Consider the following 23,763-nt stretch of genomic DNA (forward strand, 5'->3'; position numbering starts at 1 on the left):
TCCCCATTTTATAGGTTTAAAAACTGATACCAAGAGGAAGACAATGACTTGACCTTAGATGGAACAGCCATGTGGCAGCAGAGCCTCCCCAGGGTCTAGGAGGATTTCTGTACTCCATCCTCTTCAGACCCTCCCTAGGTAGTAGTGTCAGCTTACGTTTCAGCTCCAGTCCGTCCACCTCCACTTTGCTGCGAAGCTTCAGCTGCCCACTTGGGTTCTTGGTGGCCCCTAGGAACTCATGGAGCAGGTTCTTCTTGGCCGGCCATGCAGGCTTCTTGGCTGGCAGGGCCATGGACATGGTGCCCACTGGGTCATTGCAACCCTCCTCACCACAGCTGTCCTTCTGGCTCTGGGACCACCGACTGAGGAAGAGGCTCTCTCGAACCTTGGTCAGCTCCTTAGTACCTGTGTTCCGTTCTAGAGCAGGAAAGAACTGAGTCAGTGCCCCCAGAAGGCTGAGTGCTAGATGTGGCAAACTTGTGGACTAAGTGATGGATCCTCCCTCAGATACACACTCGAGGCTGGGGAACTTTCTCCTCTCCCTCCCCACAAACCCAGTCTCCTTTACCCTCAATCCTTCCCTGACCAGGGCTCATGTTGCTTTTTCCCTTTAATGCATGCATCCATCTGTCCATCCATCCATCCTTTCCTTCCTTCATTCTTTATGTCTTTTCTTCATTTATTCATTCTACCCACTTATTCTTCCATCTATCTTTCTTTCTTCCTTCATTCAAACTTCCTTCCAGTTACCTTTTTCTTTTCTTCCTCCTTTCCTTCTTTCCTCTCTCATTCCCTTCCTTCTTTCTTTCCTTCCTTTCTTACTCACTTTCCTTCCCTTCTCTTTCTCTCTCTCCCTCCCTCTTTTCTTTCTTCCTTTCTTCTCTTGTCCCTCCCTCCCTCCTTTCTTCTTTTCCTTCTTTCCAACCATCCGCAGTACTAGGCCCTGTGCTGGACAGTGGTAATGCAAAAATGACTAAGACACAGTTTGTGCCTTAAAGAAGCAAATGGGGTAGACACATTTCTACAGAACACACAGTCTGAGCCAGAATTTGGCCCCTCCATCGTGGGCCTCACTCTTGTTTTCTTGCTCACAGGCAATTCAGCCAGTATTCACTGGTACTCACTCTTCTGCGCTGGGCCTGACCTGAGTGCTGGGGACACTGTGATGAGTCAGAGCCAGACTCTGCCCAACAAGAGGAGGAGAGAGACATACCCATAAATAGCTCCAGGACAAGGCAGATGGAGATCATGAGGTGACAGAGGGACACCACGGGAGAAGAGAGTGGCTGAGACTGCTTCTGTCTGAGAGGGTCATAAAAGCTTTCAGTAGGAAGGAGCTTTCAGCAAGGCCTTCCATCTAAGGGTACAGTGGAGGAAGGTCTATCAGGCACAGGTGAACTGGGCAGTCACGAAGGCATGAAAGAGGCCTGGTGAGTTATTGGCTATGGCTGGAGCATAAACAGGAGATGGTCAGTGCCAGGTTCAGGTTTCTCTCCAAACTGACCAAGTGCTCCTCCAGCATGATGACACTGTCTGGACCATCGTGGAGTCCTCCACAGCAATGGGTTTCCACACACATTTATTATGAGAATTTTTCTCCTAACAAAATTAAGTGTGGATGAAATGATACATATATAATTACAAAAATTATATATATTTATATATAATTTGTTATCATATAAAATTTTATTTAATTGTATATATATAATTGTTAATACTTGCTGATTGAAGTAGGGCAGAGGGCCTTATTCGCTAAGCCTCTTCACTCCTTCCCCAGCCTGGAGATGCTTGACGGTGTTGATGGAATTTGGCTGGGAAACCCAGCTGTGTACCATCCTGGAGAGGCATCTAGGATGACTCTGTTAGCAGCCTGAGCAGGGAACCTGTACCCAGGTGTTATCTATGGGGCGTGGACCTGATCCCACCAGCTCTTGACTCCACCCTAGCCCAGCAGCCTGGGGGGTTGAGTCTGGATGATGGGAGTAGATGGAGGAAAGAGATGAGAGGACTGTGTCTTCCCTCCTAGCATAATCCCAGTAAAGGAAAGAGCTACTCTAGGCTGAGCCAGTTTAGGAGAAAAAAACATTTTTAGCAAAATGTCTCCCTAGAGTCTCTTCCAAGAGTTTCCCTGGTTGCTGAGTTTAGCCCCTAGTCAGTATGCTGAAATAACAATGCCCACTAATAATAGCCATTTCCCTAGAGGCCTACACACCTGCAGAGATTTTCTCACACACTTACCTGAAGTTGCCTTGCTTGCCTGATCACTCATTTACAAAGCACCCTCTTCCAACGTCTGGGTACACAGACATACACATATTTCCTTTGACATACTTCCCTGTGCACAACTGCACACATATGAAAGACATATGCAAAGACACAGACACACTCATGTGCATCCAAACTTGCAGTCTTCTCTAACAAATGCACTCACAGCTGCAAAGTTCCCTTTCACACACATTTGTACACAAAGACACACAAATGGTGGGTAGTGTGAATGGGGCAGGTTTGCCTCAAATCCTGAAGCCCCGTCAGAGAGAAAGGGACCCATATGTGCCCCCTGAAGAGTGGTGGGGAGGAAAGCCTCTCCATCTAGGCAGGGTTCAGTCCTCTCAAACCCACAGCCCAGGTCTCTTAGAGAACTGCCCAGGCCCAGATTCTGGCTTCATGTCTACATCTCTCATTCTTCAGTCCTCTTATAATGTTCCAGAATACAGACTATTCTCTTCAGTAATCTTGCTTCTATTTGGGGGGAAAAACTGATTTTGGTTCTCCCCAATTCAAGCATCTCACAGTTATCCACCCAGTCAAACAGCATGGGGGTAATTTTTCTTTGAGTAGATATGATCTACCTCCCTACTGACTGTGACTGAAGAAATGCCACTGCCTTTGGTTTAACTTCTTTGAACCACTCAGTATAAATGACTGGATTAACAATTACAAAATGTAGAATCCTGACGGTAGGGTGGGGAAATCTGGGAGGTAGCTGGATTTCCGGGGAGGGACAGATGCTTAAATTAGGGAATGGGAATGCACTTTCTAAGCTGTGAAGAATCAAGGTCAACAGTATTAATGACATCTGTTGAATTTACCCATCCATTCCTCTGACCCAGATGCAGAGGACCAGGCCTTATTGACAGAACATGTGTCTCCATGGGCCCCTAGTGGAAGCAAATGACCCAGCTACCAATAAAATTTCTCCCCTATCCTTCCTAAAGCCCCTAAACTACAGTTCCTCCCTAGATTCAGCTGGGGTAAACACTTCCTTCAATGTACTCTTGATACATGGTAGATTCCAAAACTAAGTAGTTACCAAATGGTCCTTATTACTCTTCTGAAAGCATGTTAGGTACTAGGCCTCTTTGCATGATTATACCAGCAGTGCCCTGTACGTGGGCATCCAACAAAGGAGTCACATGGGGGCCGTGTCCTTTTCCTAATGTGCACAAATATGCTTTATATGCTTGCTGCAGCCCTGATTAACTCCCTGGTAAGGACTTCCTTCTGGCAGGGCCACTTTCTCCCTGCTCCCAGCCCCACTTACCCACCAAATGGTGTCCCTTTATGGCCAGGTCAGCTTCAGGCTTGGAACAGATCTTGGCAAACACTGGGAGCTGCCTTTTCTGAGCAGGGAGCTCAGGGAGCTTGTCGGGGGGTGCTGTAAGAGGTGGGGGTGGCGGTAGCAGGAATGGGCCCAGCCCTGCTGGCTCCTTGGGTCTGGAGCCACTGAACATGCTGTTCTGCAGAAAGTCCTTGATGGCCCTTGTCTCTTCTAGCACCATCTTGCTGTCAGGGGCCTTGGACATTTCAGTGGATTTCAGTGGGAACTGGGCCAGGAGCTTGCTGATCTCAGAATTAGAGGCACCCAGGCGGTGGCTCCCATCCTCTGTCCCTTTGACACTCTTGACCTTGGCAGCACGCAGGATGCCTGTGACGGTAGACATGGCAGAATCGCAGTCCTGCCGGCTTCCAATAACAGACATGGACATCTTCTGCTCCAGAAGTTTGTCACCTATAATGGTGGAAGCTCCTGGGAGTTCACGGCTGCCTGCTACTAGAGAAGGTCCAAGAATGCAGGGAGCCAGCTCTCTAGCCCCCTCAGGGGAGCTGCCAGGTGCCTTCAGTTCATCCGACCTCTCTTTGACTGGGACCGGGTTCTCCTTGGTGAGGCTCAAGAACTCTTGCTCCACCAACATGGAGATCTCATCTTTGCTACAGCTGAACTCCAGAGCTCTGCAAACAGGTCAGAAAGACAGATAGCTTTAGTGCCAGGTCACCAAGGACTCACTTCACAGCAGAGCCAAGGTTCCAGGGAAAGGGGATGGATGCATGATCTGATGAAGCCATTTCTAGTCAGGAGCAAGAGGGAAGATGTTTGAGCAAGCAGTGGACTTGCAAAAAGTTTCTACACCACTATCCATGAGGTGTAGTACAAAGAGCACAATTCTGGAAATCAAGGTTCCTGGGCACTCTCCCAATATTACCTCTTACCTGAGGTAAGTCACAGCCTCAGTGAATCTTCATTTCAGTCCACCCTGCCTATTGTGCCAAGGACCTGAAGCAATAAAAGACTCAGAGGTGGTACATTGGGGAATTTTGCACAGAAGCAATGTGGTCAGGAGTGAGCCAACAGCTCTAAGCACAGAGTGCAGAGGGCTTGAGGTGAGCCTTGAGAAGTCCCCGGAGCACAATTTTTTTGCAGCCTCCATGTCTCCTTACTGCAGAACGGCAGGGTGAGACAAGGGACTCCTGAGTGGATAGTCACACCCTGGCTCAGTCACTTCTCAGCTGTATGACTTGGCCAGGTACCTCAGCATCTCGGTAGCTCAGTCTTTTCACCTGACTAACAGAAATATTACAGAGTCCACCTCGTGGGGTGTTGTGAGGATGCAAAGTGCTTAGGACAGTGATAGTCACAGAGAAAGGGTGCTCCAAGTGTCAGGTAATAGTTCTATAACTCTGTCAGACTGGCTGGGCCCCGGAATCCTGGATATGGCACCATGGCCTCCTGGGTACCAATGTCTGCTCTGGTTGAAAAAGATCCCCGAGCAGATCACAGCCTCTGGACTGGGCCCTAATTCCCAGATGGCATCAGTTGCTTGTAATCCAGTTGACCCCTGAACTGATTTGCAAGGATCTCCTTGGATCTAAACAATGGCCTCAGATCCCTAGACCCCCAAGTGGACACTTGATGGCTGGCACTATCCTGTTGGGACTCGATGGTCCTATGGACTCCAGGATCCAGGCTGCTTGCTCTTCTCCATTGGGAAAATGAGGATAACAATCCCTCTGATCTTGGCTCATGACCCCAGCCTACCCTACTAGCAGTCTTGGCAGGCACCTTCCTCCCTGGCACTCCCAGAACCATGGCCACCTAGCTTAGAACCATCAGCTATGCCTACCCTGTGGGCTTCTGGAGGGAAAGATGAGGTAGCCTGCATGGAGCATTCTAGAAACTCGGAAGTGCTCTGCTCCTTTGAGTGCTCAGGGTGAAGAGGGTGAAGAGGCAGAGGGTGAAGAGTGTGAAGAAGCAAAGAGCACAAGAGTGGAGCTCAGCTGCTGTGGCTTAAGTATTGCACCTGGTGACAGTTAGGGCCAGGCCCAGGCTAAAGCGGAGGAACAGCCAGTGCACGCACATTCCTGCTCTGACAACCCACTCAGAGGGTAGTTATGCCCTAAAAACAGTGAATGTGTAATGCTCCGAGCAAGAAGCATGCCTTCCTGGTAATATTCTTTACACATGTGCATGCACATAGACGTAAGTTTGATGCACACGCACACAAGTGCACAGAAATGTATTAGCACAAAATGACTCATATGTCACCATACACAGAGCCAGGCGATTCACTGCCTTTAACAGTCAATCAGAAAGGACACAGGCTACAGTCCTAAAGGTTTCTGCTGTGCCATGCATCAGCTCTCTTGTTGCTGGATCCTAATGAGACCCAGCAGACCCTGGAGCAGGGGCTGGGACACCAGGGCACTTTGGGAAGCTTGGGAAGAGCTATAAACCAAAGATAGGGGGATGGGAAAATAGTCTAACAACCAATACAACTCTTCCTCCTGAACATCAGACCTGCAGGTAACCTTGCCAGGATGATACGCTTGGAGGCACGGAATGATGCCAGGGAAAAGCAGACTCCAGTCAAACAGACCTTGGTTTGAATTCTGCTGTGCATAATTTATTTTGAATAACCCTGCAGTCTCAGGGCTACCCCTGTGAAATGGGCACCAGCGCACCTACCTCATAGGGTGGCTGTGAGGATCTGGTGAGAAAACCCACATGTAAAGCTCAGCATGGTGTCCCACCCCTAGGGAACACCTAGTAAATGTGGGCCACACATTAGCTAGTGTGGATGGGTCCTGGTAAGTTCCCAGGAGTCATCAGGGCTGTGCCTGACACAAAGTCTATTCCTACTCTTTCTTTCCGTTCTCTCCTTTACCTTCCTCTTCCCTGCCCTCTCTCCTCTTCCCACCCTTCTGTCTCCCTTGTCTAAATTTCCATCCGTGAATGAGAGCCCCCCTCCCTGCTGTGCTCCCCAGGAACAATCCCATTACAGAGGTTGCCTGTCCATGGCCTGGAGGTTTAGGTTCCCCTCCTCTTCTTCTTCCTCCACTTCATCATCGTCCTCAAAGGGAAAGCTGGGTCTTACGTCACAGAAACCAGACATACAAAGGCCCAGTTTTGGCCTGCCCCCTCACCCACAAAAACAAACAAACAAACAACTTGCAAAGCAAGCTATATCCCAATAGCTTTCCTGAATTAGAAAGACTCACAACAATCATATTTATTTTTAAAAATTGTGATCATGTTATTGTGGTTACACTTTTTTAAAAAGGAGTCTATCTCTTAGGCATATATACTGAAGTGTTTGCAGATAAAACTATGTCTGGGACTTGCTTTAAAATTAATCCAGTAGGGGGAGGGGGTAGTGAGGAGGGTAACAGATGAAACAGGATTGGTGATTAAGTTAATTATTGCTAAAGGTTGGTGATGAGTAGATATGAGTTCATCACATACCATTCACTCTATTTCTGTCTATGCTTGGTTTCTACTTCTTTTTAAAATAAAAATGTTACACACACAAAAGACTTACCACTGAATCCTTTAAAGCACCAGCTTCAAGGGGCATTCAAAGCTGCTTCTAAGATCCATAGGGCCCCTACACCCAAAAGCACCCACATGGTGCACCCTTCTCATCACCTGAGAGGACATTCCTACTCATCTCCCACTTGGACTCAGTTGGCAGAGGGACACACTGGAGCTTAGTCACCAGAGCTGAGTATGACTCCAGGCTCTGCCCATCAATAGCTGCCTTCTGATCCATCACATGGGCATAGCACCTAACTCACAAAGTTTAATTGGGAGAACTACATGTAAAAAGTTGAGCAAAGTACTTAGCTTGAGCCTGACACATAGTAATTCATGGTATAACTATGTTATTATCAGTGGTTAGATCTTAGTTGCAATGAACCAAATACATCTCACCATAAATTCAACTCCCTGGCACCAGTGTTGCACCCTGGAGCAATGAAGAATACTTCTCTACTCCCACCTTGCAGTCCTTTGGGTGTCTAAGAAGACCCTGGTGTCAAACTGTTTTCTCCTCTCCATTCAGAACTTACCCGTACTTCATGCTGATTCTCATGGGATGTGGTTTCCAGACCCTTCCCATCCTATCATTATCCTCTGGGCCTCCCATGGAAGTCAATGGGGTTCCTGGAAGAGCTGCCCTTCCCAGAAGGGGTGACATAATGCCAGGAATAGGGGACCCTTTCCTACATGGGCCCCAGAGCACCGCACCCCCACAGAGCCAGCCTCACAAACCCCAATTCCACTTGCCTTTGCCGTAAGCCCAATACAGGCCAGCATCCAAACTGACCCTTGCATTTAATCCTCTCCACATCCCTGGGCAACAGACAGTGTCCTCCCCACTTAATGGATGAGAGTAGCAGCCCAAAGAGGTTTAGGGCCTTGTCACTGAGAATGTGAAGAGGCTGGTGTGGGGAGGCGGATGTGCCCAGCTGCCTTCACTAACCTCTCCCACTCCCATGCCTGGGATTCCTTTTCCAGTAGTAGTTATCCAGCCAGGTCTCCATTCCCCTTAGCTCAGCCTCGTTTTCCAACTAGAACGCAAGAGCAGATATTGTTGGTCTCGCCCCATTGCTCCAGCCTGTGGATGGAGAAGCATCACAGTTTCTTGGTCCTGTCATCCATGGCATTATCCAACCCGGACAGCTCCATGTCAGCTGCATGTCTGATGAGCACATCTTCTGGGTCTTCTCCCAATTTACGAACTGAAATGCTGAACAGGAAAGAGTCTGGGGCATGGCATTGGGGACACTGCGGGAGACCCTCCAACTAGCCTGACAGGAATCTGGGATCAACACTTGGGGGAAATAAATCAATCCAGCTACTATCATCCCATCTCCATTTCTCCATGAACGCCTTCGTCAAATACCCCACAGCAAACAAGATTCACCACACATCAAGAATTCCCTGATCAAGGCTCTCCCCTGCCCCGTTCCCTCTACCCCCAAGGAAACAAGATCTGTGAGTTCGTATTTGTGGTAGAAAATTTCATGCCCTCAGAGCCGGGACATTCTCAGGAACTCAGATCAAGCCATTCCGTATTTAAAGCCTTCATGTGGCTTCCCATTCCATGTAAGACAAAACCCAAATTCTGTGCCATGACCCACAGGGCCCTTTGCAGACTTGACCCAACCTCCCTACCCTGCTTTCTTCCCCATTGTTCAGCATGCTTTAGTCACACTGGCCTTTTATCTATTCCACAAAAGGTCACGTTCATTCCAGTCCAAGGGCCTTTGCATTTCTTGTTCCTTCTGCCTGGAATGTTCTCCCCCCAGGCTTTGCCATGGCTGGCTCCTCATCATTCGGGCCTCACTTCCAGTTTCATTTTCTCAAAGTAACTTTTCCTGCCCATCTGTTAACGTGCCTTCCCCCGTTCGAGTCACTCTTTACTGCATTTTCTACTTCGTTTTTTTCATACTGTTTGTCACTCTCTTATCGTCCCTTACTTGTCTATTCCCCACAGCAGTATATACTCCTTGTGGGCATGGATTAAATCTTGTATGCTGCACTGGTCTTGGGTCCTAGAACAGTGCTTGCCACAAAGCTCAAGCTCAATAGATATTTGTTGAATAAATGAATGAATTAGTTCATTTGCCTTTACCAGCTTCATCTCTTGGAGCTCCTGGCTGCCCTGTTGCCCTTTCTTGTTCCTCTTCCAGGCATGGGCTGCTTACCAGCTTGCACTCTCCAAGTCTGGCCCCTTGGATCCAGTTTCCGGCCTCCCATCTCATGTCTGGCCTGGCCTTCCTGTTGGGTGATCACATGACATTCCACCTCCTGCTTGGCCTGGTCCTAAGACCTCAGAACCTCTGTAGGCTACCGGAGGCAGGCCCCATACAGAGTGCACACTCACTCTGAGCCATTACACAGGGGGTCAGAGAAAGATGCGAATGCACCCTGCAACTCTACTGAGGCTCCATATCGAGGCTGCTTGCCTGTGTTTTCTGCAATCTACCTTTTTTTTTCTCTCTTCCTGAGAAGTTTTGCCAGGCTTGGCAGCTCTCCCGTGTTATTTGCTTTCTCCTTCGCATTGGTAAAAACCATAAAATCTATCACAGTCTCTATCACAGTGAATCATTCAAAGAGGTTAACCCAGCTCCCAGGCTGCTGACAAAGGAAGCAAGTCAGAATTGGTTCTGTGGTTCCAGCCACTACCACCTCCGCTTCGCCCACCTCCAGAAATGATAGGTGTCTGATGGTAGCTTGGTACACAGAGGCTGTGCATTATTTTTGCATTTGTGGTGTACAGAGTCATATAAAAATAAGGGCTATTGACTGGTTGGCACCCCTTCCCAGAATAATGACTAAGCAAGCATGCTGTTAGCTCCCCGACAACAGTTCTGTGTACATGATAACACAGAGCAAAGATGAAAACTGCTATTCATCTGAGCCAAACAACAGAAAAATGCAAGCAGAAAATTGTTAGTGCTGGAGGAAGACACAAAAACAAATATTTCCTTCCAGCTATGGCGTTTGAGACTGACGACAAGCACAGTATACCCAGGCCCAGTGCCCAGGCAATGTGGCTGATTGGAAAGTGAGGGAGATGAAGGGCTTTGGAGTCAGACATAGACCTGGGTTTGAACTGTCGCCCATCAGCAGGCTGACCTCAGGACTTCAGGTGGCATTTTTTACTTCTCTGAATATCTGCATGGGTGGAACAGCACAGCAGAGTGGGTAAGAGCTCAGGACCTAGAGAAAGGCAGAACTGGGTTCAAATGCCCATTACTTAATGGTGTCTAGATCTTGAGCAAGCTGCCTAACACATCTAAGCCTAGGTTCCACTTCATAAATAAAATAAGGGTTCTCATTTATAGAGTGCTAACTGACATGCCAAGTAAAACTCTCATGTTGATCCCCAAGGAGCCCCAGTGGGGTAGTGTGGTAGACTGAATACAAGAATGGCCTCCATTTTATCCCACTTTCCTGTACCCATGCCCCTTGGTAGTTCCCTCCTATCTTGATTCTGGGTGGGCTATAATGTGACTTGTTTTTTCCAATGGGACTATAGCGAATGTGATGTAAGTGGACTTAAAAAGTGCTTGGCCTTTAGGGGTTAACTGCTTGATTTTCTTGGGACTTGCCAATTCCATGTGAACAAATTCAGGCTAGCCTGTTGGAGGACGATATATCACATGGAAGAAAGTACCAAGGTGCCCCACTCAATAGTCAACAAGCCCCCAGCTGATGGCAGACGCGTGGGTAAGCAAAAGCCTAACTCAGTCAACCCCAAGCCATACCAGAAGAGCCAGACAGCTGAGCCCAGCCCAAATCACTTAACTACAGAAACAAGAGCTAAATTAATAATTGTAGTTTAGCTTTGGGATGGTTTGCTATATATCAAGAACTAACTGACAAATATAATTATTTCCATTCTAAAAGTGAAAAGAGCAAGGAATGGAGAGGTTGAGTAATTTTCCCAAGATCAGAGAATTAAGAAGGTGTAAAGTAGGTGAACCCAGGCAATCTTGCTCAGATGTCATTCTCTTAACCACTAGGCTATACTGCTTTGAAAACCAAGAGTGAAAAGTTGTGTGTGAGAATACTAGGGGTGCATACCTAAGACAGGAGATCAAGAAAGGTCTCTTTAAGGGAGTGTCATCTAAGTTGGATTCAAAAGGATAATGGGCATTTAGGCAGGTAAAGAATACAAGAAGGAGCTTTTGCAATATACAGAACAGCATGTGCAAAGGCTTTAAGGTTGCAAAGACCTTGGTGCATTGGTAGAACTGGTGCTCATGTGAGTAGAGCATATTAATGGAGGGGCAGGTGGAGGTGGGGATGGACTCATCAATTGAGGTTAGAGAAGAAGACGATGCCAGACCAGAAGGCCATGCTAAGGTATTCCATTCTAAAGGTAGAGGAAAGGAACTGGAGAGATTAGGCAGGGAAGTTACCAGCTCTGATTCCATGGATGATGAGTATTCTTTCCAGAGAGCAGTCCAGAGGAGTGATGGGGAACGGACTGAGGCCTGAGCCAGTATCTGTGATGTCTGGTAGATAAAAATGTTATGCTTGACATTTTTCCCAAAAATATCCATTAGGGATATCTTTATCCCCATTTTAGAAAGAGGAAACTGACGTTCAGAAAGACTAAAAGACTTACTCATGTTCACCCAAGAAAGCAAGTGTTGGTGTAGCACTGGACCCAGACCCACATGGCTCCTAAGCTTCTATTTCTAGACACTACCCTGCACTCCCCAAAATAGCAGACATGGGAGAAAGAGCAAGGGATTTGCAGTCAGGAACCCTGGATTCAAACTTCAGTTCTGTTCTTTCTGTGGGAGTAAGGGGTGACCTCCCACAGTTCACCTCCTTCTCTGAGCCTCAGTTATGGGGATGTCCAGAGGCCAGAGAGCCAAACAGGAGCCAGGAGGTTGAGGGAGCAGACAGCAGAACTTGGTGGGCAAGTGCAGGAGGGGGTTTGGGAGTCAGGAAGGTATCACCGAAGGGTCTCCTTGTGAAGGTAAAGGGAGACTTTGGTGTCTAACGTCACTTGGGCTGAGGTTGCTAGACATTTCTGGGTCTTCCTATGTACATGAGGACCAGGGATCCATCTGCTATTCTCCTGGTGCATATGCCATAGCACTCAGGGGTGGCCCCTACCCACTGCGGAGGGAAGAGATACAGCCACCTTCATCAGCAGCCTTTTATCTTCCTCTATCTTCCCTCTATCCCAGATCCAGGATTCACTGAACTGCTCTTGGCCTCCACACAAACACACCGCAGCCATGCACACACACACACACACACAATGCAGTCATATACGCACATACATACACCACAGCCAAATACACACACCAGTCATGAAAACACACACACACATATCCACAACACACCACAGCTTTGAACACATGTATGTGCATATACATATGTATACATGCACACAAACATACACAACACAGTCATGCACACACACTACAGCATTGTGAACAACTAGGTGCAAGTAAAAGAACCAGGCCAGGAAGGGGGATTTTACTTCTCTCACAACAAGCCTGGCCCAAGTTCTTGCAGTTTGGAGATGGAGAGGCAGTTGAGAGAAGCTGCAGCTTCAGAGACTACGTTCGCAAGGACTATGTTCCTGTGTCCCAAAGGTATCTGGAAACCCATTGAGCTCTTAATGCTGAGTCCTATCTGGTGGGGGCAGGGACAGTGGGCAGAGGGCCTTGGCCTCCCCACTCCTCACCCCTCCTTAGCATTCACAGGGTTGTAAGGAGGATTAAGGGAGATGAGAAAGGCGAAAGCACTTGGTAAATTGTAAGAAGTGCTATGCAAATGTTAGCTGCTCTGACAGAGACAGTGTGGGGGAGAGCCAAGTCCAACTGCCAGCTTCTCAGCCACACAGACCGCAATTCACATCCCAGATCTGGGCTTATAAATGATGTCAACTTGGCAAAGTCACTGAAACCTCAGTTTCCTCATCAGCAAAATGGGGATGGTGAAATCTACTGGGGTTAAACGAGATAATACCATGAAATTTCCCAGCTCTTTGAATACTAAACCTGAACTTTGTTTTCATGTAATTTCTTAGCACAGTTGTTTTGAAACATGTTCAACTATTTAAAATGTCCCTGAAGTACACTTAGAGCTCAAGAAATGTCAGGCTCCTTCCTTCCACACCTCCTTCTCAAAGCTATACCCCACAGTACCCTTTCATGCCTGTCTCCATCATCTCTAAGCCTTCTGAACAGATGCAGAAAAGTCACCTGTGGCGCTTATTTCACATGCAGATCCCTGATCTCCCTTGGAGAAATGCCAATTGAGTTGGTTGAGAATGAGGCTCAGTTATCTGGATTTTGAGCAAGTTTCCCTTTGCCCATTCTGTGGTTTTGATGTAAATGGAAACCCTAGCCAGGTGCAGATTTCCCTGTAGATGCTTTCCAGCTCCTCCCTACCTGTCATTCAAGGAGGTGGGAGAGCCTGCGAAGGAAGGATTGGCACATATAAGTGAGCTACCCCAACATCTCCCTGTCCCTGATGCCCCCTCCCTCTGGAAGGAAAAGGAGGAACTGACAAAACAGAGCAGACACGAGTGGGGCCAAAGACTGGGTGGGGCGAGGGGAATGAAGGATTCAGTGAGCTGGGGAATGAGACAGGAAATACAGGGGAATAAATATAGCAATAAAGGAGTTTCGGCTGGGAGCTACAGAGTGATTCTTATTGTTCAAATTATCTTTAAAACTTTTCATTTGAATCTGTTTAATAAGGGAAGACTTACCCTAAGGAAGAGGTATTTTTTTAATGTGACTTGGGAGCTGAATTGGAAAGAATGTTGCAACAAAGATATTAAAAAGGGGATTAAATGAATCCACTGGTGGCCCATCTCTGCAGGCTCCCACAACCTGCGACAGAGCTCTCGAAACCGTAAAATTAAATTAAAAGGGGGACAAGGGAAGTGGGACGTTAATCATGATTCATCTTCCCTTCACCGCCTGTGGCTCCTGGTGATAAGCAGACACCAAAGGGCTATTCTGAAGGACTCCTGGTATTCAGGAAAGAGCTCAGGTCTTGAAGCGCCACCTGGCTTCTACCTCCACTTTACCTCTTCCAAGCTGGGTGACCCTGGGCAAGGTGCCTAACTCCTCTGAGCTTTAGTTTCCTCATCTGTAAAATGGGAGTAGTATCAACTATCAATTGTGAAGGGTCGCTAAAAGAATAAAATAAAATAAAAAATTAAAATACCGAGTCTGGCACATATCACATATTCAAGAAAATTATAGTTTCTTTCTCTGCAGCTTAAGGCAGATGGAGAAATAAAGCTGCAATGGCTTGGCAGTTCTGTTCCTATGTCCCCCAATGCCTCCTCTGACCCTTTGCTTGGATCCTGGTCACCTCTGGGCCTCACTTTCCTTGTGGTGACATTTTTATGGCTCATCTGTTGACTCATGGCCTTATTCATTCACAAATACTGCAGAGCAACCAAGTGCCAGGAACTGAGCTGGACAGTGGGGAGACAAAGATGAGTAATACAAGCCTTTGTCCTTAAGGGACCCGTGGTCAGGTAGAGGAGGAGGAATTATTACCACAAGGCAGAGAGGACAATAAGAGCCAGGTAACCATCTCATCAGAAATCTCATGCTGAGACTGCATCAACAGTTCTGATCTGGACGTGTAACCTTGTCAATAGTTAACACAAGCGCTGGTACTAAACCAACTCTTCCACTCTATCCCTCTCACATAAGTACCCATACTAGGTGGGTGCTAGGGAATGTTTTCTTCTCCTGATAATCATGTCTGCTTTACTTTATTAGGTGGTATTAGTTATGGAAACCAACTGGGATGCTCCCCCTTTTTGCCCTGGCTGCCAAGAAGCTCAAAAAAAATTTACCCTCCTTAATAACAACAATAATGTTGCTGCTGCTGCTGCTGCTGCTGCTGCTGCTGATGATGATGATGATGATGATAAACATGAAGTCCTTATTTATACCAGGTGTTGTAAGAGCTTTACAGCTATCATTTACCTCTACAATATGCCTGTAAGGACATCAGTATTATTCTTTCCATTTTGCAGATAAGAAATTGAGGCATAGACAATTTGAGTGACTTAGTTAACAGATGCCCTTCCTAATCCACCTGCCTCCTTATTTTATTGTATTTGAGCTACCTTAAAGCCCTTATGAAGGAAGTGGGATATAATTGTTTCTATTTAAATTAAAAGGAGGAACCTGAGAAAAAGGAGGACAAAAAATGTGGAATGGGGTGAGCAGTGAAAAATTCAGAGGACAACATCCTTATCCTAGGTCTTCAAGGAGGGGTAAGAACTTTATAGAGATATGAAGGAAAGGCATTCCTGACAGTAGGATAACCTGAGCAAAGGCAAGGAGGTATGCACCTGCTGGTAACTTATCTTGGTTTTAGAAAGCATGAAAGAGAAAAGCAAGATATGCATCTAGAGATGAAAGTAGGGTCAACTATAGAAACCCTTAAAGACAAGAATAAAGAGTTCAGAGGACAATGGGGAGCCCAGAAACATGGCTGAGCAGTGCTGTTGATGTGCTTCAGGAGGATGAAGCTGGCCATGGGTGTACAACTCCTGGAGGGAAAGGAACCAGATGCAGTAAGCTGAGCTGCAGCAAAGGTGGCAGAATGGTAAGAGTAGAGCAGGAAGTAGTCAAAGGCCCCTTGAAGGTAGAAGGGACATGGCTTTCTGTCAGACAGAATATGTGAGGAGCCTTGAGGCAAGAAGGACCAGGATGGCATTGAGCCTCTGTCTGCCAGCACTATTTCATGCACTAATTCACTTGACAAACAAGGATGGGGGATGCACTGATGCAAATGTGATTGGGGTCATGGCAGAGGCTGGGTCTCAGCATAGAAGAAGTGAAGGGAGGGAGACACTTGCTTAAGTGTTGGGTCTAGGAGCAAAAGCTTCCTATCTGGGGCCCAGGGCATCTCAGAAATCATTCATAAATGCTGAGGTATGTAAATGTTCCAGGCACGGCAGCTTTACTCAGATTCTTGAGGAGGTATTTGACCCCTTGAAGGGGAAAACACTATCCTGGAGCATGAGCCTCCAGAGATCTTCAGACCCAGCTTATATTTCAGAATATCAATCTGAGTTTCCATGTATGAATCTTGTCCTTGTCTCTTCTATCACCAAGTTTCCAGATTTAAAAAATAAATAAAAGTGGGTACACATTCCAAGTAATTTTTCTAGAAAAGTAGGGTTGAGCCAATTGTTTAAATAATAGTAACACAAATAATCAGTTTGTTGGGAGAGTGATTCAAATGAGGCAGCACTTTGAGTTACAAGTCTCCTTGGCTCCAGGACTGGCCAATAGGAGCAACCATGAACATCTACTAAAGTACATGCGAAATAAGACACTTTCTTTTCACAACAGATAATCCCCAGATGGCTGCCAATTGGAAAATCCCTTCTGTATTTTTTTTTTTAATGCTTAGAAGGATTTCTTTTCTTCCTTCTTGGGTCTAGCTAGGAATCATGTTCACCAAAGTTTTTCAGTTCTGCAGACCAACTTCTGTCTCACTCAGGGCTGAAGAAGTGCTGGCATCTGGGGAAGTGGAATGGTCTCTGGTAGTGGAATAAACTGAAGGACTGGAAGAGCCAGGGAGATCTGATTACACCCAGAAAGCTCCAAGCCACTCTTCCACTCTTATCAACCCTCCCGTACCCTACACACCAATCCCAGTAAACTATGCATCCTTCCCGGAACCTGCTGGGCTCTTTCTGTGGGATGTTCCTTTCCTCTTCTCAAAACTCAGCTCAGGAGACATCTGCTATAGGGGACCTCACAGTTATAATTAATCATGCCATTTTCTGCTCCCAGAGAAATGTACCCATGTATGCTGATTTGAAACTTATGTACCCCGGAAAAGTCATGTTCTTTCAATCCTAATCCAATCTTGTAGGGGCAGACCTATTGTTAGAGTGGGACCTTTTGATTAGGTTGTTTCCATGGAGATGATGACTTACCCAATTGTGGGTGTGACCTTTTGATTATATTATTTCCATGGAGTTGTGGCAATGCCCATTCAAGGTGAGTCTTAATTAGTTTTCTGGAGTCCTTAAAGAGCTCACGGAGAGAGAGTTCAGAACCGATACAGAGAGCAGAGAGACACAGACACTTGGAGATACTTGCAGAACCAATACAGAGAATAAGGGAATGAAACCAAGACATAGACATTTGGAGATGCTAAGCTAAGAGATTAAATCCAAAGTTTGCCTGAGAGAAGCTAAGTTAGGGCTCATAGAAGCTCAGAGAGGAGGCCACTGGAACCAGGAGCTGAATGCAATGAAACCTGGGAGTGGAGGGAAAGCAGACATCACGACATACCTTCTCATGTGACAGAAAAACCCCAGGAGTTTCTAGAATGAAGGCAGACTCTTGTCATTGCCTTAATTTGAACATTTTTATGGCCTTATGAGTAGTAAATTTGTAGCTTAACAAATCCCCTTATAAAAGCCAATCCATTTTTCTGGTATGTTGCATTCTGGCAACTTTCTCAAACCAAAACACCATGTCTTTTATCACATAGGTCAGGGGTCTGTTGACCCTACAGTTCTCCTCCAAGAAGCCTTCTCTGAGCCCCAAGTCCACATCATGTGCCCCAGCGGTGTGCTTCCATGTTTTAATGACTTCTTCATTAAGACACTTACAATAAGGTGTTGCGGTGGCTTCCTTGAGATACTGGAAGTCCGTGAAAGAAGTCAGAGACTGTCCCTACATTTTCCACAATTGTATTTTTGCCACACAGCATCCAGTACATAGTAGGTGCAAATAAATATTTGTTGAATGTTATTGTTCTTGGATGTATTTGTGCCCATTCCATCCATTTCACTAGAGGATGCTCTCCTTATCTCAGTATCCCTGGGTCCCAGCACAAGGCCTGACATTGAAAAGGCAACTGTAAGTGTTTACTGGATGTATCAATAAGTGAAAGAATGAAAAAAATGCCATTCCACGGTCAGGGCAATTGAGTCAGCAAATCCAAAGGCTCCATTCTGAGGTCCTAAGTTTTAGTGATGAGGGGAATGAATGCATAAATAAGTAACCATAAGATATGAATCAGTAAGTGGTTTGGCACAATTCTCGAAGCCCAAACTTAAGTCTAATTAGAAGATAACCGAACACAATTTTGGGGTTAAATAACAATAAACAGAATTATTGATTTCTCCTCATAAGTCTATTTCTCCCCCTTCTTCCATGTTAGTAAATAGCACCGTACACAACCAGAGGCTCAAGCCAAAACCCTCCATTCAGCCTAAAGTCTCTGCGTGCTCCAAACAATCAGCAAGTCTCTCTCAAAACACACACTGAACCCCACACCTTTTCCATCTCTTCTGCATTCACCCATCACTCTGATCCAACCACCGCCACCATCGCCTCTCACATGGACCATAAGATCTTCCTAAAATATACAATCTCCTCTCTCACAATCCTATAAACACAGAGTTGGGCAGAACTTTTTAAAAATGCTACATATGTGCCCCATAATATGTAGAATAAAATCTGAAATCCCTGCGACAATCCCCAAGGCCTTCTGTGACCTTGCCCCTCCTGCCTCTGATATCACCTTATTTTACATTCCCAACACTCATTACCCTCCAGCCACACTGTCCCTCCCAAACCTTACATCCACTGCAGGGTCTCTGCACTTGCTCTTTCCTGGATTTTTGCCTGACTGGTTCCTTCTTGGCATCCAGAGCTCAACCCAAATAGCCCCTCCTCAAAGAAAGCTCTCTGCTATTATATCACTCTACTTTATTATTGTTATCTGAAATCATCTTGTTTATGTTTTATATGCTTATTATCTGTCTCCTCCAACTACAGTACCAGTCCTTTCATGTCCTGAAATTATCACAGCCATTTTATTTATTTGTTTTCTGTCTCTCTCCCTGACTAGGACGTAGGTTCTAGGATGGTAGAGTCTTATCTCCCTAGTTCCTAGCACTGTTGCAGGTACATAGTAGATGCTCATGAATATTTGTTGAATGAATGAATGTATAAATAAATAAATTCAAAAAACAGAATGATGTGGGCTTGGGGAAGAAAGCAAATGTATTCTCAATTGCTATTAACAGGAATTCAGAATATGGATGGGGAGGAAATGATCCAACTCTACTCTGTGCTGACTTGGCCATATCTGAATTACTGCACTTGGTTCTGGAATTCGTACTGAAACAAGGATGGGTAATATAGACAGGAAACTGACCAAGTAGGCATCTAAGGGGAAACTTGGAAAACCAGAGGCATTTACCTTAAAGAAACAAAAATCCTAGGAGGAACATCGTTGCTGGCTTTAATATCTAAAGGACTCTTGAGAGAAAGAAAGAAAAAACTTGGATCCCAAAGGAGCAGAATCCATACTAAGGTATACTATTAGCTTGATAGGGATACATTTCGATTACAGGGAGGAAATGAACTTAGACAGTCAACGTTCAGAGCAAGAGAAGGCACTATGTTTGGAAGTGGTGAGCCTCTCTTCTAAGAAAGTGTGCAAGTGAATAACAACTTGGCAAGAATGTTGGGGAAGGGATTCAAGCAGCAGAAGGTGACCGCCAAGATCCCTTCTAAACTTGAGATGCCTGGGTTTGAATGGAATAAAGGTTCAGAGTCAAGAAAAAGTTTCTGGTGAACAAGAGTAGTAGAACTTGCTTATCGGGCTGCTCTGAGAGCAGAATACATCACCGAAGAAAGGTTTATGGGAGGGCCACAGTGACTTAGCAGGCAGAGTTCTCGTCTGCCATGCTGGAGATCTGGGTTCGATTCCCGGTGCCTGCCCATGTGGGAAAAAAATAAAAAGGTCTACAAATTAAGCAGTGGAAAGATGAACTGAGAGGTGTCTTCTGGACCCTGGACAGCTCCCCACCTTTAAAATCTGTTTTCTGATCTGTGATCATTCAAAACATGGGACTTCCAAATATTTTGACTACCCAAAAAGATGCCTCAGGTTGTTGGGGGAAGATAGCCAACATGAGACAGCCCTGGGTTTGATTTCTAAAACTCCACCACTTCTTAACTTTGTGCAGTGAAATTAACTCCCTCCAAACTTCAGTTGCTTCAACTTTAAAAACGATTTCATTAAAGACAATGGAAACAAGAATGGCATAAAGGTAATAATTATTGAAACTCAGTGATAGACACAGAGACATTCCCTATACTATTCTACTTTTACGTATCTGAAAAAATGTATAATAAAAATAAAAGAGGGGAGTTTAATAATAATACCTGCATCATGGAACAATTGGAGGGCTTAAAGTATTTATCATCAACATAATTACAAGGAGATTTTACAAATTAGAATTATTGCCAGAAATTTCTAAATACCATATTTAATCATCCCAATAATCCTATGAAATGGATAGTCATTTCCATTAAGCTGATGAGGAAACCAAAGCTCAGGTAAATTAAAGAGTCATTAATCCTGCAGCTGGCACAGGGCTGAAATGTGGTCTGAAACCAGAGTTGTCTGGCTCCACTATCACAGCTGACTTTATTTCAAGAATAGCTCATTGTGTTCTACTTGGTTGGCATCGACGCACTTATGATATCGTTATTCATCTAAGCCAGTGGTTTCCTAGCTCTTCTCTCAGCAGCAGAACTCTTTTTTTTTTTTCTTTTTTCAAACGCCTTACTCAGAAATCCAGTAAGTAAAACCAATAAAAACAGAACAGCTGGGTTGAAGTGGGGACTGGAACCCAGCAACCAGTCCACTTGACTCTTGGGTGGCCCCTGCAACACCTTAGGGTCTGTGGAGCATGGGTTTAGAACTCCAGGTAGAAGTCAACAATAACAACAGCAACAAAAATGCCCAAACCCAAGAATTATATTTTAAGGACAGCCTACATTAGTATAATGCATCTCTGTTTTCCTGTCTTCCATCATATTTGATCCTCATTATCAACTCTGAGGTGGACAAGGCAGGACACATCATCCTCAATTTGCAGATGAGAAAATCCAGGCCAAATGAAATTAAGCAACTGGTCAAAGGTGTGCCAGTTCAATTTTTGGCCAAGTACAGACTGGAAGAGAGTCTGTCTCTATTCACTCAGTGGGACCTGGCAGGGAGTGTGCCGCCTACTGGAAATTGCTACTGACCCTTGGTCCACAAAGTGGACAATTGGATGCCTGGCCAATGGGACCTGAGCACAGTCCCTTGGGTCCCTGTGCCAAGGCCCTGTCTCTGAGCAGATGGCAATGGGTAGGGGAGAGAGGCTTATTGCCACTGGAGGGCCTGACAGCACGACTGTGGCTTTAGACAGGCCACTCCCATCCAAGCCTTATCCTGCTCAGCATAGGGCAGGGGAGGCATTCGCAGCCAAAGTGCCTTCCACCCTGGTCTGCAGCCAGTTGGTAAGTGCAGCATTCAGTGCAGACCTGTGTAGCAGCTATAGTTTGCTTTTCTCCTTAGCTCTTGCTTGGAGATCCCTGAATCTGGAGGCAGCTGATAATTGCCTGCATGGTTCCCCCACTCCAGAGCATCTCTGAACTGAGCTGGAGCATGTGTTGGCATAGACAACACTTAATTATCGCTTAGTCTTTAATTAGCACTTAACTGTTAACACTTAATCCATCTGTAAAATGGGGACACTAATACCTGCCTCATCGGGACTCCAGGAGGATTAATTAATGTTTGCGGTCCACTTTGAAGTTGTAAAGCACTGAAGAAGTGCTCAACAGTGGCATTAACAGCCACACTGAATTTATTTTCTTTTTCTTAATGAGGTCTCTTCCTTTTCGCTGCTTCTTTCTCTCCTTGCAAATATCTATTCCCAACAATATCTGTCCAATTTTGCCCTGGTAAAGAAACATTTAGCTCTGTGTATCCCAGACACAGGATTTCCCATCCTGGAAACGGGCTATTTACAGCCTTCTTCCCACACTTTAATTTTCTATTATGTCCTCTGAATATGTCAATGCCTTCCCAGTAAATATTTTGATGTGAGCTTTTGCAGCAGCTTCTGTGAAGGCTGAATGGGACAGCTGCTTCCTGTATTAGGGAATTCCAGATGTGGTTTAAAACCACCAGGCTTATCTTGTGTGAATGCCCAACCTTTGGGGGGGGGGGGGTCAGAAGAAGGATCTTCTGTCAGATTCCGGGGAAAGCCAAGGGTCTCCGGGGCCCACAAGCTTCAAAAGAGATATCTACATGCTCCTCAGCCTTGGCTAGGGCGTTTTCTGAGGAACCTCAACCCCAAATCTGGTTTGGCTATGCCTTGAAGATGAAATATGTCCCCTTACTGGGCTGGTGAAGAAGCAGCCTGGAATACAGCCCTGGTCTGGCCCTTCATCCAGTAACGTCAAGACCTAAGACAGCTCTTCCAGAAAGGCTGAACAAAAGACCATGGGGAAGGGTAGAGGAAAAGTATATAGTCTTTAGGGTTTAATCAGACTGAATATTGGGCAAGAGCATTTCCCCGGAAAGTCAGAACTCATCTCCTCCCTCCTCCCTTATGCCAACCAAGCAGGGGTACACTCACTCTTCTTGGAAGCTGAGCCTGTTATCTCGTGGAGTCCCAGCCATGGGGGCAGAGGGCTGCTCCGTTGAGGTCCTGGGCTGCAAGGCCTCCTGCAGACCCTGAACCCTCTTCCAGATTTCATGGCAAGTCTTGTCTAGGCTGTCTTGGGGTGTGTCCTGGTGGATCCAGATGTATCTGGGGAATGGGCCCAGGGCGGAGGGGCGCTTGGCCATCAGGGCCGAGGATGAAGGGAATCCATTCCCACTGGCCATTCTCGTCCTTTCCTTCCGGAAGCCCCTTTGTCTGCCCAGGGCTCGCAGACAGAGGGACCATCCGCCACCACCCTTCATTCACCAGAAAGGGAGATAAGGATGGGCACTGGCAGAGGCAGGTCAGTTCTGGCTGGCCGTTGCTTGGACGAGGTGACTATGTTCTGAGGCCCCTGATTTGTCTGTGAGTGGTGGGTAGAGGACGGCTTTCTTTTGGGGAGGGGGAGCTTAGTTTGATTTGTTTGTATCTGCTCTTCCCTGACTTTTGTCCCCCTCCCCCTCTCCCTTAGAAGAAAATATTTAAAAGTCAACAAAAACCAGTAGCTTAGTAACCGTGGAATCCCCCGGAGCTCAGGAACCAGGCGCTTGGGCGGGCAGAAGGACATCTGGGAACGGCTGGAGGGGGAGGGCTGGCTCTCCCCAGAATCCCAGGCGCTCCACCCTTGCGACACACCCCTGACACCTGGCGGCGCCTGGGGCTCAGCCCATCCTCTCCTACTAAGCCACGGGGAGGGGGGGAGTGGTGAGGCGCCTGGCTCCGGGCTAGGCCCGGTGGGGGCAGGAGCCCGCCTTTAGAATCTCAGCTCCGGCCTTCCCAGGCCGAGGGCCAACGGCCCCTGACCCCCTCTCCCCACCGAGTGCCCGCCTTTGCTCGCCCCCCACCCCCTTCTGTCGCCTTCTCCAGAGGCTGCTCTGCCGCCCCGGGGCAAGAAAACTTGAGTCAGTCAATCCGGGCGGCCCGCAAGCCGCCCCCGGCAGCCCCAGCAGACGCCGGTCGCGCCCCCCGCGCCAGGAGGCCGGGCTGGGCCCCCGGAAGGGTCCCGACGCTTTAAAGGGGCGCTGTCGGGCAGGGCGGGCAGGGCGGGGCGGCTTTGGCCTATCTGCGTGCCAGCGGCCCTCACACCCTTCCCGTCCAGCGCTGCAACTCCTTCTGTGGCTTTCAAACGCAACGGCTCGGGGCGCGGGCCGCGGGGGTTCGGCGT

The 23,763-nt window shown here is 46.8% G+C and overlaps 1 protein-coding gene across 5 annotated transcripts in view; it reads right to left on the minus strand.

The window, feature by feature from the left end:
* The window catches only part of C2H1orf94 (chromosome 2 C1orf94 homolog), a 92,378-nt gene extending 68,658 nt beyond the window's left edge, over nucleotides 1-23,720 (minus strand). For 2 of the 5 annotated variants that reach the window (XM_077150387.1, XM_077150388.1), the window contains exons 1-3: nucleotides 22,533-23,717; nucleotides 3,542-4,230; nucleotides 157-417 (exon numbers count right to left, since the gene is read on the minus strand). In XM_077150387.1, the coding sequence (XP_077006502.1) occupies nucleotides 157-417; nucleotides 3,542-4,230; nucleotides 22,533-22,861 (1,279 nt within the window). In that variant the 5' untranslated portion in view covers nucleotides 22,862-23,717. Of the gene's footprint in view, nucleotides 1-156; nucleotides 418-3,541; nucleotides 4,231-22,532 lie in introns of all 5 variants that reach the window. The other 3 variants (XM_077150384.1, XM_077150385.1, XM_077150383.1) reach the window with 3 other exon arrangements.
* Nucleotides 23,721-23,763: the final 43 nt, after the last annotated feature.

Source organism: Tamandua tetradactyla, chromosome 2, assembly GCF_023851605.1.
Source record: "Tamandua tetradactyla isolate mTamTet1 chromosome 2, mTamTet1.pri, whole genome shotgun sequence".
Classification (NCBI taxonomy): Eukaryota; Metazoa; Chordata; class Mammalia; order Pilosa; family Myrmecophagidae; genus Tamandua; species Tamandua tetradactyla.